The sequence below is a fragment of the Canis lupus genome, chromosome 36 (genome assembly GCF_048164855.1).
Source record: "Canis lupus baileyi chromosome 36, mCanLup2.hap1, whole genome shotgun sequence".
In the NCBI taxonomy this organism is placed as follows: Eukaryota; Metazoa; Chordata; class Mammalia; order Carnivora; family Canidae; genus Canis; species Canis lupus.
Window position 1 is genome coordinate 25,182,694 of NC_132873.1, and position 17,158 is coordinate 25,199,851.

At 38.5% G+C, this 17,158-nt stretch overlaps 1 protein-coding gene and 1 long non-coding RNA gene across 5 annotated transcripts in view; one reads left to right on the plus strand and one right to left on the minus strand.

Annotated features, from left to right (window-relative positions):
* Positions 1–17,158, plus strand: part of DNAH7 (dynein axonemal heavy chain 7) — a 234,340-nt gene that overhangs the window by 61,534 nt on the left and 155,648 nt on the right. For all 4 annotated transcript variants that reach the window (XR_012024865.1, XR_012024864.1, XM_072812865.1 and 1 more), the window contains exons 19-22: positions 1,236–1,422; positions 9,847–10,040; positions 11,501–11,699; positions 14,442–14,582. Coding sequence is in view for 2 of the 4 variants with exons in the window: in XM_072812865.1 (XP_072668966.1) it covers positions 1,236–1,422; positions 9,847–10,040; positions 11,501–11,699; positions 14,442–14,582 (721 nt within the window). In the remaining 2 variants the exon portion in view is untranslated. The remainder of the gene's footprint in view (positions 1–1,235; positions 1,423–9,846; positions 10,041–11,500; positions 11,700–14,441; positions 14,583–17,158) is intronic.
* The window catches only part of LOC140625537 (uncharacterized), a 136,613-nt gene continuing 120,526 nt past the window's right edge, over positions 1,072–17,158 (minus strand). The window contains exons 4-5 of the long non-coding RNA XR_012024869.1: positions 1,726–1,812; positions 1,072–1,378 (exon numbers count right to left, since the gene is read on the minus strand). This is a non-coding gene — a long non-coding RNA (uncharacterized lncRNA). The remainder of the gene's footprint in view (positions 1,379–1,725; positions 1,813–17,158) is intronic.

Genomic DNA, 17,158 nt, shown 5'->3' on the forward strand with positions numbered 1-17,158 from the left:
AAGAGATTTTAGAAAAACATTTGAAAATGCCTGGTGACTTTGAGAACTTCTATTGACAGAACTTGATTTTAATAGTCTAAAATTACAGATCACTAATTATAAATGATGAAAAACATCTATTAATCTACACGTAAAGCTATCCCACCTCTAAGACCTGTTGCCATTGACTGATCATCCTTTTTGATGGCTGTGTTATCTCTTGCAGCTTTCTGGGGTCAGATCTGGATCTATCATTCATTAGCTGGGTGAACCTAAACCTGGTACTTACCTTTATCCGCCTTAGTCTCCCCATTGGTAACCAGATATACTGGACCTTAGAATATGGTGAGGAAGGAGCAAATACGTACAGAGATCTTAAAATTGTGCCTATAAAATTGTTAGTTAATAGAGTAATTATATATATTCTTGAAGAAATCTTGTCATTATCTGTGTTCTCCATATTTAGATATGAACTGATTGCTGTTGTAGATTTAAAAAATGCTTGCTGGGATGCCTGGAAAAAAGTGCTTTCTGAGACTGGGTGGCTCAGCGGTTGAGTGTCTGCCTTTGGCTCAGGGGGTGACCCAGGGTCCCAGGATCGAGTTCCACATCCTGTAAGGAGCCTGCTTCTCCCTCTGCCTGTGTCTCTGCCTCTCTCTCTCTCTGTCTCTCGTGAATAAATAAATAAAATATTTAAGAAAATAAAAATAAATAAAAAGTGCTTCCTTCTAATAAATAACATACTATCATATTTTAGTTTATGTAGATTTTCTTTAAAACCCAGAAATATTGTATTCTGGAAATAAAGCCTTTATGGGCCCAATTTTTTTTTTTTTTTAAAAGAAGAATGTTAAAGGAAGTGAGTCTTGGATGTAACTACCTTTCCTAAGAAGTTCAGATTGCCCTTCATTGAGGACATCATTACTGTCTCCAAAATCTCATTTCTCAGTTTGTATCTTCTAGCCATGGAATTGATTTGCGGAAAGGTTCGTTGCTATGGCATATACAGAAACCTGCCCATTTGTAGATGCGTATATCTGAACGTGTATATCTGTATAAACATAAATATTGGTGCTATGATTTTAAAGCAGATTTTGAAGAACAAATTTAGTGATTTATTGTTAAATGAAGGTAAAGAAATGGAAATAGGAATAGGAGCACTGCATACAAGATTGACAGTCAAAGAGCATCGTTTTGAGTTCTGTCATCTGAAACATTGCTTGATTTGCTGTCGAACCACTGTGTTTTGTTCTCAGAGAATGGGAGAGCAAGCTCCTGCTGCTTCAAGAAATTCTGGATGAATGGCTCAAAGTCCAAGCCACATGGTTATATCTGGAGCCCATTTTCAGTTCTCCAGACATTATGTCTCAAATGCCTGAGGAAGGAAGACGATTTACAGCTGTGGATAAAACATGGAGAGATATAATGAAAAGTGTTGTACAAGTAAGTGAAAATCTCCGAGGATGTAATTATTTGGTTGAAGTGACATGATTTTTGTTTTCAAAACACTCCAAATAAGTCATTTTCTTTTCCTCCTCCACCTACGTCCCCCTTTAATATATTACTTTAGGATCTAGGAGCAGGAAATATCAAAACTGACTAGATATTTTGTCCTGACTGCTTCTTGAGGTCCAAAGTAATTTGCATTATTTAATGACATGTGGTTCTATTAGTGGTTTCTACTGGATGCTCTGGCAGGAAGACCCTGTGAGCAGCGCTCCATGTCCCCATTTCTTCTGTGCCCACCTGGTTATGGGCTGCGCCACCACTGAAACGCGCTATTGTGGAAACATGCCAGCATGCTGCTCAATCAATAAGTTTCTCTTTAGGCATCTAAAAAAGAATGAGTTGCAAAGATAAAATTAAAGAGACCAATACATACAAACAAAATGCAATCAATCAATCAAAACACAAATACTGAACTTAAAATTTAAGGATGGAATTTGGTGACCACACTAGTGACACTGAAAAAGATGTGAATTTTTTGTTCAATTCAAAAGACATTTACTGCCTGCAAAGCATGGTCTGTATGTTACTGGGAAGGTAACATTAAATAGAAGAAGTATTAGTTATTAAATTATATTCATTAAGTGAATGTAAATTTCTCCATTCATGTTTTTGATCAAATATAATACTGTAAGATAGGGTGAGTATTATCTTAAAATTTTCCTACCCTAACATAGGAATATGCATATTTTTATTATTTGAACTTTGAAAGCTGTGACTATAATCCTAAACACAGATAATACTGGATCAACACCAACCATATGATTTGCTAGGAAAAATGTTCCGAAATATAGACATAGATTTAATAAGTTTACTTTGTTTTATGTAATACTTGAAACCTATCTCTGTATAAACCAAACTTTTGCAAAATTAATCACACTGGAATTCTATAAGAGACTGTTGATGTGTCACTTTGCAATACATTTAATCATCTCTAATTTGTTTTAAACATTCAGCCATTCATTTATTGTTTCTTTACAAAAGGGCAAAATCCTTACAACATGTATACATTTTCACTTGGAAAAGGATGAAATAGATTTTTCTTGGTTGCCCCAAACAAAAAATAGATGTTTGTATTTTCCTAGTTAAGATCATTTTTAAAATAAAAAATGTTTTTTTTGTATTTGATCAAAATACTCTTCAAAACCCCATATTGCTAAGGAAATTTTATAGACATTTTAGTACCTAGAAAAAGGGCAGCTATGCTGGCGCTAGTTAAATTAAGGAGGCAGATCTTCAATTCTACCAAACTGCTGAATTAAAAAAACACACAAGGGCACCTGGGTGGCACACCGAGTTAAGCATCTGACTGTTGGTTGCAGCTCAGCTCATGATCTCAGGGTTGTGGGATTGAGCCCCGAGTCAGGTTCTGTGCTCAGCATGGATGCTGCTTAAGGATTCTCTGCCCTTCTCTCCCCATTCTAAAATAAATAAATCTTAAAAACAAACAAGTACACTTGAAAACTAATGAAACACTGTATATTTAAAAAAAAAAGGGGGGGGCGGGGAACAGACAAAACAAAAAACATTACTTATTCTTATTCCTAAATAAGCAGTTTCTTTTGGGTGATGCTTCCTCTACTTTTGCTGTAAGACCTGATCGTCTTCCTGAACCGGCTTTACATTTTCTTTTTCTCAATATATTAGTATTCAGGATAGCTTTTGTCCATATTCTCCAAAGCTTTGACAATAAACCTAAGTCCGTATTTTCTCGGGAAGGCTAATGAGGTGACCTGTGTAGTAGAGACATCACTGGATTGTTTGATACAAAAAGCCATCACTTTCCATCTGAGGGATTTCTTTTTTTTTTTTTTTTTTTTAAAGACATTCATTCAGTGTCGTGATCAGACTATTACATTTAGCAATCAACAGCGTGGATGCAAAAAAACCCCTACATTAAAACCCTTTGTTGGGCTGCTTTACACTTTCCACAGAACGGAAGCTAAAATAACCTGTTATACAATTACTCACAAATACAGTCCTCGAGTTTTTTGCCCATACACATGAGAATTGTCTAAACTGTGTCTTCACAGTTTGTAGCAGGTGGGCCCTGCCACCACTTGCTTGGCTGGGATCACAAATCTGTTGTAACCTGTAGCTTCCCTGTCACCTCTCCTCTCCTGTTAAGCTTTGTTTCCTGGCAGTAATTAAAACCTTCCGCCCCTGCCATGGCCACTGCTGCTGCTGGAACCGTAGCCACCTTGACCTCGTGGTTTGGTGAAGTATTGGCCTCCACCACCAACAGGGCCAGAGCCTCTGTCTCCAGAATGTCCTCCTTCCATGGGTCCAAAATTTGAAGATTGATTGTTGTAATTGCCAAAATCATAATAGCTTCCTCCCCACCCCCAAGTGGCTTCCATCATCACTAAATCCCTTCTAGCCATCCCCACTGCCACTGTATCCACCACCACCTTGACTGCCACCGAAGCCACCTCGACCACTGAAGTTTACCCCCATGACCAAAGTTGTCATCTCCACCGAAACCACCTCCACGACCACCACCAGAGTTTCCAGAACCACTTCGACCTCTTAGGCTGGACGAAGCACTAGCCATCTCTAGCTTAGATAAGGCTTTCCTTCCTTCACAGTTGTGACCATTCACAGCATGGGATTTTTGAATGACAGTCTTGTCTACAGGGTCAGGGTCATCAAAGGTCACAAAAGCAAAGCCTCTCTTTTTGCCACCACTTCCATCAAGTCATGATCTCAATCACTTCAATCTTCCCATATTGTTCAAAATAATCTCATAGATGATGTTCTTCAGTGTCTTCTTTAATGCCACCAACAAAAATCTTTTACAGTTAAGCAGGCACCAGGGCTTTGAGAATCTTCTCTTGAGACAGGCCTCTCTGATTCCACAACTCTCCCATCCGCCTTTTGTGGCCTTACATCCGTGGTTGCATCCACCTCCTCCAGGGTGGCCTACCTGATGAACCCAAAGCCTCCGGAGCGCTTGGTGTTTGGATCTCTCATTAGCATAGTCCGTAAGCAGTCCCCATCAGCTGTTTCAAAGCTCAAACCTTCAATGAAGAGCTTCTGCAGCTGTTCAGGCTCTTTGGGAGACTCTGACTTAGACGTGACCATGGTGGGAGGGGAGACTTCAACGATGCTTGGAGGCGTCCAGGGGCAGAAAGCCATCTGAGGGATTTCTAATAAAGCTGCTTTTAGAACCGGTTAGGAAAAGAGACTCAGAGGTGAAATATAAAATGTAAAGGATAATTTCATGTTTTGAAACCTGCTACCAAAGACCCTTTCTCCCTAGGACCTTGACCTTTCAGTCTAATTCCAGAATTTTTCAATCACTATTAAGATAGTTTTGCCTGTGAAGGCTTAGCTGTACCTGTCTCATGTTCTACCCAGAGCTCTTGTCCTTTGCACAGAGTAGGTAAAGCTGAGTTTGAAATGTTGGGGAGATATGGGGACTGCCCTCTCACACTACTTCTCTCCCTCCTGGGCTTATTTCCTGGTGCTGGGACAAAGACAAGGAAGGAAAGGGGGTGGGGTGGGGAGATAGGGAGAGGGAGGGAGGAAGAAAGAGGGCAAGAATGAGAGGATTTACTAATATAACTAGTCCAGCCAAACTGGCTGTCCTTTTGCTTAGTGGTCATAAGATAGCCTTTTGTTGGTGGTGTCCAGGCTCTATACCCTTATTGTTGGTCATCACAACTGGTCTAGCTTTTTGGTCAGTCGTGGACTGGTAAAGTCCACAAATTGACTCAGTAGGGACAGGCGAAACTCCTGATGAGCTCTCTGGTAAGAGAGTCTATCCTGAGCATCTCTCCCTGTTTTGATCATCCTCTATGAGATTGGGCTTCATCTTCAACCTGACCTTCCAGTGGTGGCTACCGCCACATTTCTGCCCCAGGCTACAGCAGTATTTCAGAAGTCTGTAGTCCTTAGTCTCATCCAGGGCTTGCAGAACAGGGAGGATCCATCTTCTGTACCTCTTAGTAGCTTTGGGCACATGGTCTTTGCCCTTCCTTCACCTGGTCATTCCACCCTACCATCTTCTCCCTACCATCTTCTCCCACAGTTCTTTTTCCTGCTCTGGTAGCACTGGAACAGGTCATCACCCCTGGTGCTGGAGCAGACTTCCAGTTGGGGTAGATGTTAGCCTCCTCTATTTGAAGACAATGAAAACATTTCCAGGGGTTCTCTTCGGCCCTCTCCTTAAGATTCAGGGCGGGGGGGAAACCAGTTAACTGCCTACCATTCGGAGGTGAAGGAAGTGGGTAATCTGTCTTCATGTACACTGCACTCACTCCCCAACCTGACTTTTGACCCTTACAAGTCTTCATTTGTTTTCCATACCAGCATAAAAATGCACTCTTGAACTTCTCCCCCAAACTTTTCCTCTTGTAGTCTAACCACATCTTAGTACACGTCAGTACCATCTCCCTGGTTGCTCGGGCAAAACACTTAGGAGTCACTTTTTTTCTTTCTTTGTCTTGACCAGTAAATATGATCACTTGGCACTATGCATCTCACTTCTTTCTAGTGAGCTGGAAAGCTAAAAACCATCTCTCAGACTCCCTACCATCTAGTTTTTGGCAATGAATTAGATTTAGACGACTGTAAACACGCACTTGGGATTTGGAAAGCATAAGTGAAACAGCAGCCATCTTCTTGTCATTTCAGCTATTTCTGCTGTCAGGCAAGATCATGAGCATATGACTTTTTTTTTTTTTTTTTTTTTTCCAGCAGGACTTCAATATCTGGTCATCAGCTTCATAGGTATTTAGAGACAGCGACGATGGTGGCTTTCTGAGCCCTAGAATCACACCTACCATGGTGCGGTTGAGTGCAGTAGAGTCAGTGGTGGTATTCTTTTGTCCTGATTGGGGCAGAGATAGAAACCCTCCTGGTAGGTCAGTTCCACAGTGTTTTAGGAGTCGCTCCTGTAAGCTCAGCTCGGAGCATGCTCCCTTAGGCCTTCTGATGACTTTGTAATCATTTAATTCCCTATGTTAAGTGTCTTTTTTGCTTAATGTACCTAGAAGCATTCTGCACAGAACTCTGAATAAATGTACAAACACCTCAAAGATGGAACTAGAGTTGTTGATATGACCCAGTTGGGTTTTAGGATGGTGAAAATCTAGTTACCATTTGAAGACGGGATACTGGCGGTACCTGGCATGCAGTACAAAAATCACTTAAATTATGCTCTTGGTCTCCTGGAATGGAGAGTCTATTTTACAGGCAGTTCTTTAGTGGACCAGGTGGCTGCTGGATTAAGTCAGTACTATAGGAATTTGAGATAAAAGGGATAGAAGGCGGGCTGAATTCTTTTAAAAGCACTGGAGAAATTAAAGGATGATATGGCTTAATTCAGAATTTACAACTACTCAAGACATGGTCAGAGGACTAAGGAGCTTCTGTGGCCGCCCTTAAAGAGCCTCTTATTACAGCTAGAAGTTTGACATAGCCAAGAATGAGCGATGGAGCCTGATTCAGTGGGTTGGCAAATTACAAAGTAATTTAAATGAGAGCCTTGCCGGATCTGTTATGTGAAAGGTAAATTACTTAGTGGGCCAGAGTAGGATGGTGAGAACTGGGAAATGGGGACTTTGGGGTTGATTTGATCGACTGTAGGTCATCTGACTCTCCTGCTGAGCTTCCCTTGCCTGAAGCCTCCGCAGAATCCTGGAAAATATGCAAGACAAGGTGTCCCAAGGTCTCTTCTGTGAGTCCGCGTTTTCTTTCTTAACGCTTAAAAGGTTTCATGAGTATCTGCCAAATTTCCCGTTATCCAGGGATTTCTGATGAGGTAGTTTATTATGCTTTTGGAAGTTCACGGAACTGGCATGAGCTTAATATCATGAAGCATATGAAAACATACTTTCTGTGAGGCTTCCTGGAGGCAGGAATTAGAATGCTTTCTCTATATACCCAAATTCAAGTTTCAGGCCCCTGATATCACAGGCATTTGGTTTAAAAATGTAAATCAACCAGTAGATTGTTACTTTGAGCTGCTGAGAGTAGAGATACTTGTGAAGCCAAAGAAGACACATAAAATTTGTAGAATTATTCCTTTAACCAAGAAAAAAAATATGACAGCTAGAAATTCCTTTTCTTCCCCTCCAGGAGACAGAAAGTAATTAAAGTGTCAAGGGAGTCACACTAAGTTTCAAATTTCTGGTAGCTTCCTATTAGAACATCTTATTATTATGTCCTGAGAACAGAGCTACCAAGTTCCATCCTGGTGGGCCATGGAGGACTGTGTCTCCTTGAGTTGCTCTGTAGGCCGGCAGGCTCCCCTCGCCCTGCGTGGGCTCATGGGCAGCACCTAATGATGGAGTGAACGCCTGCTGCAGAGCAAGGCTATGGCAAGACTTAAGGCACTTGAGGCCAGTTTTATTTTACAATGATCAATAGCCTCCCCGAAGGGTGACAGATTATAACCGTTCATTTTAACTCTGTGAAACTGGAGTGGAGTAACCTCCTCATTCCTTCCATCTGTCCACCCCGCCCCCTCCCCCCGTAGTGTCTTTCTGTCCGTCCATCCGTCCATCTCTTTCATAGACAGTCGTGGAGGACAAAATGAAGGGTAGTTTCAGGTATAGGTGCTTCCTGCACTTATACCATCTGAGTTGCTTCAAGTATTTCATCTAGTTTGGTCCTCAGAACGCCTTTGGAAGAGGACTCTTATTCCCCTTTTAAAGATAAGAAAACATTGATACATATACCACATCTTCTTTATCCATTCATCTTTCTGAAATAAGTCAATTGGAGAAGGACAAACATTATATGGTCTCATTCATTTGGGGAATATAAAAAAATAGTGAAAGGGAATAAAGGGGAAAGGAAAAAAATGAGTGGGATATATCAGAAAGGGAGACAGAACATGAGAGACTCCTGACTCTGGGAAACGAACAAGGGGTGGTGGAAGGGGAGGTGGGCGGAGGGTGGCGGTGACTGGGTGACGGGCACTGAGGGGGGCACTTGACGGAATGAGCACTGGGTGTTATTCTGTATGTTGGCAAATTGAACACCAATAAAAAATAAATTAAAAAAAATAAAGATAAGAAAACAGAGACTCTGGGTAAGTAAATGACCCGAGGTCATACAGGTTAGAAGCAGCGTTGAGTCTTAGGAACCAGGTCTGCACTTTCCTTTATCTGATGCAGTCTTTGTTATGTTCACCTTACCACAGGGAGAAAGTGAAGGAACTTTATTTTCCAGTCATGAGATGATTACTTTTACATATTTTTTTTCCCTTAAGTCAACATACAAAGGTACATACATTATGGCCTTTGTTCATTGAGGGATGGCACATTTGGCTCAGTCGTAGAGCGAATCTGGCTAAGTAGGTTTGACCTCAAGAATCCAATACAAAACTTTTCTTGAATGTGAAGAGGTATTTCTTTTGTAATTGTAGTATTTAGGGAAAGAGATATGAACTGTTGTTTTAAATAGCTGAATTTTTCTTTAGCTTTCAAACCTCAGATCCAAAATAGGAATATTGCAATAAATTCTTTGGCTGAGAAGAAAATAAATATTGTTAGTTTGTGAAAGGAGTTTTTCACACTTACTAGCAACTATTCAGCCTGTTTTTGGTTTTTGGTTTTTTCCAACAAGAAAAGGCAAACATTACCAGAAGGTGGCACTCTGAGAACATCATTTTGGTTTTTGGATTTAGGAGTCCAAGAGTACTCCTCTTTCCTTTCTTTATTGGATGAATTGCACATTTAAATTATGATTTGGGTCTTTGTCATGCTTCTTTTTACATGTGTTTTTAAAAATGTGTATTTAAACATAGAACTGTTAGGAAATAAAATATCGTTTTAAAATTGTCTCTTTGAAGGTAACAATGATATGTTACATATTTCCATGTGAACCTGTTTTATTGAGAAAACAGGTATTAATGATGATTATCTTATTCGATTAAATTGCTGGGTTTCCAAGTTACATTGTTAAAATTCAAAACAATGCAGAAAAGTGCATCTTTCCCTTTCAGCCACATTCCGAGTATACTAGCAAAAGCATTTTAGAGAGTCCTGCAGAAATAATAAAACTGCTCTATAGAACAATTTACAGCTGACACTTTTGGTTGATCTCTTAGCCATGGCTGAGTAAGAGAAGTAAGCTAAATTAGTTAGTCTTGAAATTCCTTGTTTAATTTTTTTTAACAACATTCCCTTAATATCTATACATTAAAAAAAATCTATACATTTTCTGTTACTCATATTAATAAATATACTAGCATGTACTCACTGTTTGGTCTGGTGATTAATACCTCCAATGTGTTTTAGCAGCTTTTTCTTAGTAAAGACCTTTTCTTAGTTTGTCATTGATGTCAACGGTGAACACTAAATTTGGAATTGATATTTTTGAGTTGGGTGTTTTTTTTTTTATTTTTAGGATAAACATGTTCTACAAGTTGTAACTATTGAGAGGATGCTGGAAAGGCTGAAAAAATCAAATGAACTTTTGGAACTCATTCTTAAGGGACTTAATGAATATTTGGAAAAGAAACGTCTCTTCTTCCCCAGATTCTTTTTCTTGTCTAATGATGAACTTCTTGAGATACTATCTGAGACTAAAGATCCCACTAGGTAAGTTGCTTACATATATAACACGTGGCTAAATTTATCTGCTTAAATTTAATTTTTAAAATAAGGTAGAATGTGGATAGATATAATGATATTCAAGAATATCCTAAATATTATCAATAACCAATGTAATAAAAACATACTTAATATCACTGAAGGATATTTTCCCAAATGTGATGCATCTTGGGGAGGATTTCATATTTTGTTGGTTTTCTCTTACATATTTTTCAGAACACATCACTCTTACAGTGGCTTGCATTGACCCACGCAGGTGGTCTCCCATCATCCTTCCTATTTCTCTCTCTGGTTTTCTTGTTGACTCTGTTATAGTCCTTCCAATTCTACAATAAAAGGGACAGCCTCTTCCTTCAGTGTACTGTCCTCTTTGCAAAAGATGCTCCTTATCTAAGTATCCACGACTTCTTTTACCTCCTCTAGATTTTTGTGGAAACACGCTCAGACGCCTGCCCATTGAGAAAACTTTCCCAGACCATTGTATTTAAAATGGCAACCCAGCACCCCCTAGCCACCTGTCCTGGATTATCTTTTTTGCCCTATTTTCTTTCAGCATTTTTTAAATCATCTGGCATGCTCTAAAATGTACTTAGTTCACCATCTGATTTCCTCTAGCAGAATAAAAGCTCCATGATGGCAGAGATTTTTGACTTTTTTTTTTCCAATGCTGATTCCCAACTCCTTAGAAGAATGTGTATTTCTAGTATATAGCAGACAGTGAATGGATATTTATTAAATTTGTTACTTTTGTGCCTTGTGCCTTCAAAGTAGGAGACGAATAACCCAGACAAAAAGATAAATTTAGGGTCAGTTTTCCATCTGAATTTTAATATCCCACTTCCTTATTTCCTATTGCAAGATAAATTCAATTGGTTATTGGTAATGTGCCAAAAATGAGGGCTTAGCCACTTCCATCTGTATTACAATGACCATAGTTGGATGCTTTCAAAGCAGTTGATGTAGTGAACTGTGAAGTACTTAAAATGCTAAACCCGGTTCATAATTTGTAAGCAGTCTCTGAAGATCCCAGTTGAAAAAGCTAGTTTTGTGCATTTGAAGATTCTTCCAATTAGTGTATTATCTATTAGTCAAGACTGGTTTGCCTTTTATGCTACTTTTAACATCTTTCAATTCATTGTGTTGGAAACAAAGCCTCATGGGTGTCTCCTCTGTAGCTCTTATTATAATTAAAGTTTGACAGATCTTTTTGTGATTATTCAATTAATGATGACCTCCTACTGGACTGAGTAATCCATACAGGCAGGGATCATGCCTTTTGTTCCCCCTCAGTGTTTCATCTCCAGCAGCATCAAGTAGGGGCCTAACACATATTGCACATGTGTAAATTGTGAATGAGGATTGGTACACAGAGAACACTGATAGTTTAGGAATTCTTTAATGTAATTAATTCGCTTAAATATTTTCCTCCCCCCCACCTCCCCCAACAGGGTGCAACCTCACTTGAAGAAATGTTTTGAAGGAATTGCAAGGGTAGAATTTACAGAAACTTTAGACATTACCCACATGAAGAGTAGTGAAGGAGAGGTCGTGGAACTCACAGAGACCATTTCGACAGCCAAAGCCAGAGGTCAAGTGGAGAAGTGGTTGGTTGAGCTAGAGAGAGTTATGATTAAATCCATCCACAAGGTACTGTATTTATCATTATTTCTAGTAACGATGTAGAATTTATTGTATTGTGGGGGATACCTGTGGCTCCGTAGGCAGAGAATGTGACTCTTGATCTCAGAGTCATGAGTTTGAGTTCTATGTTGGAGTAGAAGTTACATAAAAAATGTATTGTTGATAAATGCACTTTTTTTTAGACAGACGTTTTTTAATCATGAATTACCAGTTTAATTATAATAGATAGCTTAAAGATAAAGAGATGGCCCACTTGAAAAGTGGGACAAAGTACCATCGATACTACTGAAGTATGGATGATATTTTGAAGTATTGGATTTTAGTCCTAAGTCCTATTTCTTGTAGCCACATGCTACTTCTTTCATCATTAATTAAACACACCTTGGTCTACAGAGTCTATTGTTAGTCTTGCCTTGGGTGTATCTCTACAGTTTCACATCAATCTCCTTGACATGTATGTTTCTATGGTGAATATTTTTCTCCTGTGCGTATACAAAATATGTACCAAAATATTAGAAAATCACAAATACTGCCTATAGTTAAGTCACTTCATATTTTCCGTATCTTGTAAAACATCAACTCAGTCATTTGTAATTATTTTTATTAGTAGAAAATTTCAAGTCCTGGCAACAAATACAGAATAATTGAGCACTTAAGTCCATTTTTTATTATAACGTGGACATAGCATTCAAGTTCCTCATCAAGAATGAAAATCATGATTGAGTTTGGGGATCATGAGAACAGGAATGAGAAGGAAATATGGCATCATGTCCTATTCAAGAACAGTTTTCATTAATTTTTCAGATACTCTCATACATTATTGAAAAACTGATTAGAATCTAAGTGTTTAAAAGATAGCATGTGTCTAAGTACTGCTTTCTCTTCTTAAATATAGTTTTAATATCTGCCTGCATAATAGTTTTTAAGTAGGTGTAAAGTGATTTGGATAGTTTTTCATTTCTCCCTATTATGGATTAAATTAGAGTGACTATCCATATGGATATAGCTGGTTTCTTTGATTGAATTATTTCTTATGATAACTTCTCACATGTAGGACCACTAGGTCCAAGGGATGAGCTTTCATAAGCCTTGATATATCCTGACAAATAAGATTCCCATTTATATAGCTGTAAGCAATATCAATGAATTCTACTTTGATCCCTACTCAGCAGCCTTGCGTATATAGTTTGTTAACTGATATATACAGTGATAACTCATTGTCTTAGACCTAATACTATTACAACTATTCTTTTAATTATTTTTGTCAAAGCACTTAGAGAAGGTATTTTGGTTGCCATTCCAGAGCTTTTAGATGGGATGGCAAGGAATTGTGTAGGAAGTATCTTTCCTAAATGTTCATGTATAAGTCTGTGTCACTGAAACGTGTAATTGAGTTTAATATCCAGTACTACAAAGTGAGAGATGTGCGTTACTATGTTTTACTGAATGTATTTGCATACTTGAAAGAGTATTGCATGCTTAAATTAAGTCAATTTTGGGTCATTTGTAAATAATAAAAAAGTCATGTTCTTGGCACCATTGCCCCTTTATCATGCGTATGTTACTTCCATCTATATTTCCACATGGATATGGCACACATAGACATATTTTATGTACAATATTGTAGAATGTTTTTATAAATTTCTCCTCATCCACTATGTAGAAATTGTAATTTAGATTTTAATGCTTTCCTCTTGTTCTTTACACACTGTCCTTTTAGAGAACGTATTTACTCCATCCCTGACATTTCTGTACTGTGCCTTCTATTTTCTATGTTTTTTCCGTCCTTCAGTTGCTCATTTTCACCTGCCCTTTCTGTAGCTCCTTTTGGCTTTTGAAATTTTCTTTGTTATCAATAGCCAACACTGCCCTTCATCTCTATTCAGCTCCATAAATATCCTAGCTAGACTAGAAATCCAGAAAGCTTCATACATCCTTTATATATTTCTCAGAAAAATCTAATTTTGACAGTCTTTTCTGAAATCAAACATTTAAGTGGGTGTCACCTCACAGGCAACATTCCTATTTTTGGTTGGTATGTGTAAAAGATTAGAATGCTTCTCCTAGATGCCTGGTAAAAAGTGGAATATGCCAAGCCACTGAAAACATATGCTGGTGAAGCACATGAATTAGACTCAAAACATGTAGCAAAGAGCATAAATAAGACTTCCTGACTTTCCTTATACTTAACTTTCCATAAATGAATTATACACCCGTACTTGTCATCATTGCCTTGGGCATCTAGTATCTTACAGATTGAGAGTAAGGAAACAGGAGGAACTTGAGAGGAGTCGTGTGGTTTGCCTGAGTGTGCACATAAGCCCATGGCTGAATGGGGATCTGATGAAGTTCAAAGAAAACTATTGTCTATGGATTTGACAGATCTCATTTTGGAATGACTTAAATTTATATTTCACAGTAAAACTGCTTGTGCTGGATCAATCTAAATGTATCTAGGATATCTTTGGCTACAGTTGGTCAAATGAATCTTTGATTTAATGTAGTTCACACGAATTATTCCTGTATCAATGAAATAAAATACTAGATAATATTTTTTTTTTGCTCACAGGTATATGAATAAACTTGAATTTAAATAGTCAAACCAATGCTTTGAGTCTTCATTATTGGCTAACATGCTTTTAAAAAGTTGAACAGTATGAGTTCATCTGCTTAGGGATTAGCTCTTCATTGTATAGGCCATTCAAGTAAACTGTGAAACTATCCTTAGCATTTTTTTTCCCCAATTAGGTAATCAAAGATGCAATATTTGCCTATACACAAAATTTGCGAATCAACTGGGTGAGGGATTGGCCTGGACAGACAGTGCTCTGTGTATCTCAAACGTTTTGGACACTAGAAGTACAAACAGCTATTCTAAAGGGACAAGAGGTAAGCTTTATTACCCCCAGGTTTTTCAGCATTTTTTCAACAGTACTATTGCCAGAATACACTAATTATAAAAAAAAAAACAAAAACAAAGACAATCCTCTTAAAACATCAAGGGTATTTGAGCCTCAGTCTTGTTATTATATACAATTTATACCTTTAAAAATAGGGGCAATAAAACTAAGAAACTTCCTAAACTCGGAAAAATCAGGAGGAAAAGTAACATAATTCTCTTTTATGCCTTGAGTAAAACCATCCTGTGAAGACAAGGTGTTGGTTGATTTATTTTGACTTTCATTTTTAATTCTTAATATATTGATTTTGAATAATAATTATTGATATCTTAAATGATGCTTAATTTTAAATATTCTAATATGTTATACATATTAATGTAATAATATTAATTGGTTCACTGTTAGTAATTAACAAACAAATTAACACAGAAACCACAGTAATTAACACAGAAACCACATTTAATGCAACATTTCTTTTTTTTTTTTTTTTAATGCAACATTTTTATCCTTGAGACAGGATTTCAGGTTGAAAGTAGTCCTAGATCTTTTGTCTGAAATCATGAATTTGAAATGTATTTTTGATGTGGAGTTTGGTATTACGGTCTTTAAGGCACTGTTGAATGGCTGATAGTGTTGAGGTTTGCGAGAGAATGTTATTCTCTGTAGGCAGATCCCATAAAGGAAGGAACTGAGTGACACATGCTTAGTTCTTTCAAACTTACCAACAGTTGACTTATTTCTTTCCTGTGGGGAGAGCTGAGGGCATAGGGCAGGAGGTGAGGGTTTTCTGGAAAAAGTCTGTCTTCACAGAATGCAGGGCACAGGGGAATGGGGGTTTCCCTAACAGCGGTGAGCTCTTGGAGTTACTTCTGAGGTCTTGGATTCCAGCCCCATAGGCATTTTTCTTTTTCCCTCTTTTTTTTTTTTTTTTTTTACCTAGTGGGTCTAGAGAATTCATTTTCTCTCTTTACTTTTAAGCTACCACACGGAGGGATTCCTCTATCACCAACCTAGGCTACTGGGGCAACATGTAACCTCCCGGATCTCCCTCCTTGCTTGCTGGCCAGCCCCCCACCCACAATACCAACTTTGTCACTCGCCACCATGGGACTTAGTCTGCAGGGAACAAAGAAGCAAATGAGCGGATTAGACAAATGAGTAGGCATCTTGCAAATTTCCTCAGTTGAAATGTGGTGTTTATCAAACCTCTACCCCTCTGTCAAATCCATATTTTTCTTTGGTCTCACTCCAAGCAAGCTGCAATGGTAGGAGTTGACGTACAGCATTTTAAAGCATAAACTAGGGGCACCTGGGTGGCTCAGGGTTGAGCATCTGCCTTTGGCTCAGGGTATGATCCTTGGGTCCCGGGATCGAGTCCCACATAGGGCTCCCTGCATGGAGCCTGCTTCTCCCTCTGCCTGTGTCTCTGCCTCTGTGTGTGTGTCTCAGGAATAAATTAAAAATCTTTTTTAAAAAATAGTGTAAACTACAGCTTTTTCATGATTCCATTTCTCTCCCAAGCATAATTTGAATCTCGAGGGATATGCAATTTATGTCACTCCCATATCAACGTGTCCTCTGCTCAAAACTGTCTGCCTATAATGCTTACCACATTGCATCCAGATACAGATAGGGATTTTTGTTTACAGCACTATTCACTGATACTGAGATTGAGTTATTTATTTACTCATTTATCAGCCTATTCAGTTTTCTTTCTACTCACATGACATGGTGCAGGCATGGAGCCATTCACAGAGAAAGCCAAAATGAGAACCTGAGTTACTTGAGGGTGATTCAGCACCATAAACTCAAGGTCCTCTAAAGCCGTGGGTTAGCAAGACTCAGCAAGTTACGCCTCTGCTGTTGTTGCTTGCCAGACTACCGTCTTCTGTTGCATTCTGTGGTGCTTTCATGGTTAAGTTTTGTGATATAGAATTAAGCTTTATATGTGTCCTTAAAAATTAATTCTTGTTCACCTGCTCGAGACTACTCTGCCCTCGATCCCCTGTCGGTGCCCCTTGTCCCTGTCTTTCAGCCATGGTTAGGCCATTGAAGTTCTGTAGCAGCATCATGAGGGGCTGGCGCATGTTTTAGTATTCAATAGCGTTGATGGGGTTTTAGAAGTTTAACATGTAGTTTTATCATGGGAGGCTAGCATATGTTTTAGTATTGTATGTGTTGATAATTTTTTTCCCCTAATGTGTGGTTCACATTTGAAACTGATGACTGTGGTTGAGCAGCTGGAGACTCTTGGCAGCCTCCTAGAAGACTGGATACTTCCATTCTCGGCAAACACACCAGGTTGTCTAAGCTTGATATTATAAAAGCCCTATATCTTCTACAATCATGCTCCCAGAGGACCTGTTGGGATTTATTTATTCAGTGAATGTGGATTGTGGAACTAGTCCGTGGGAGATGAATGAAAGAATCACTGCTATCACAGAGCTCAGGATGTTGCACATAGTGATGTGATTTTGAGCCACTGTATCATTGCATATGTAGAAGGATCCAGGTATGATAAAAAAATATTTGATTTCAGGCAGGGTTTATTTTGGGAGCATATAA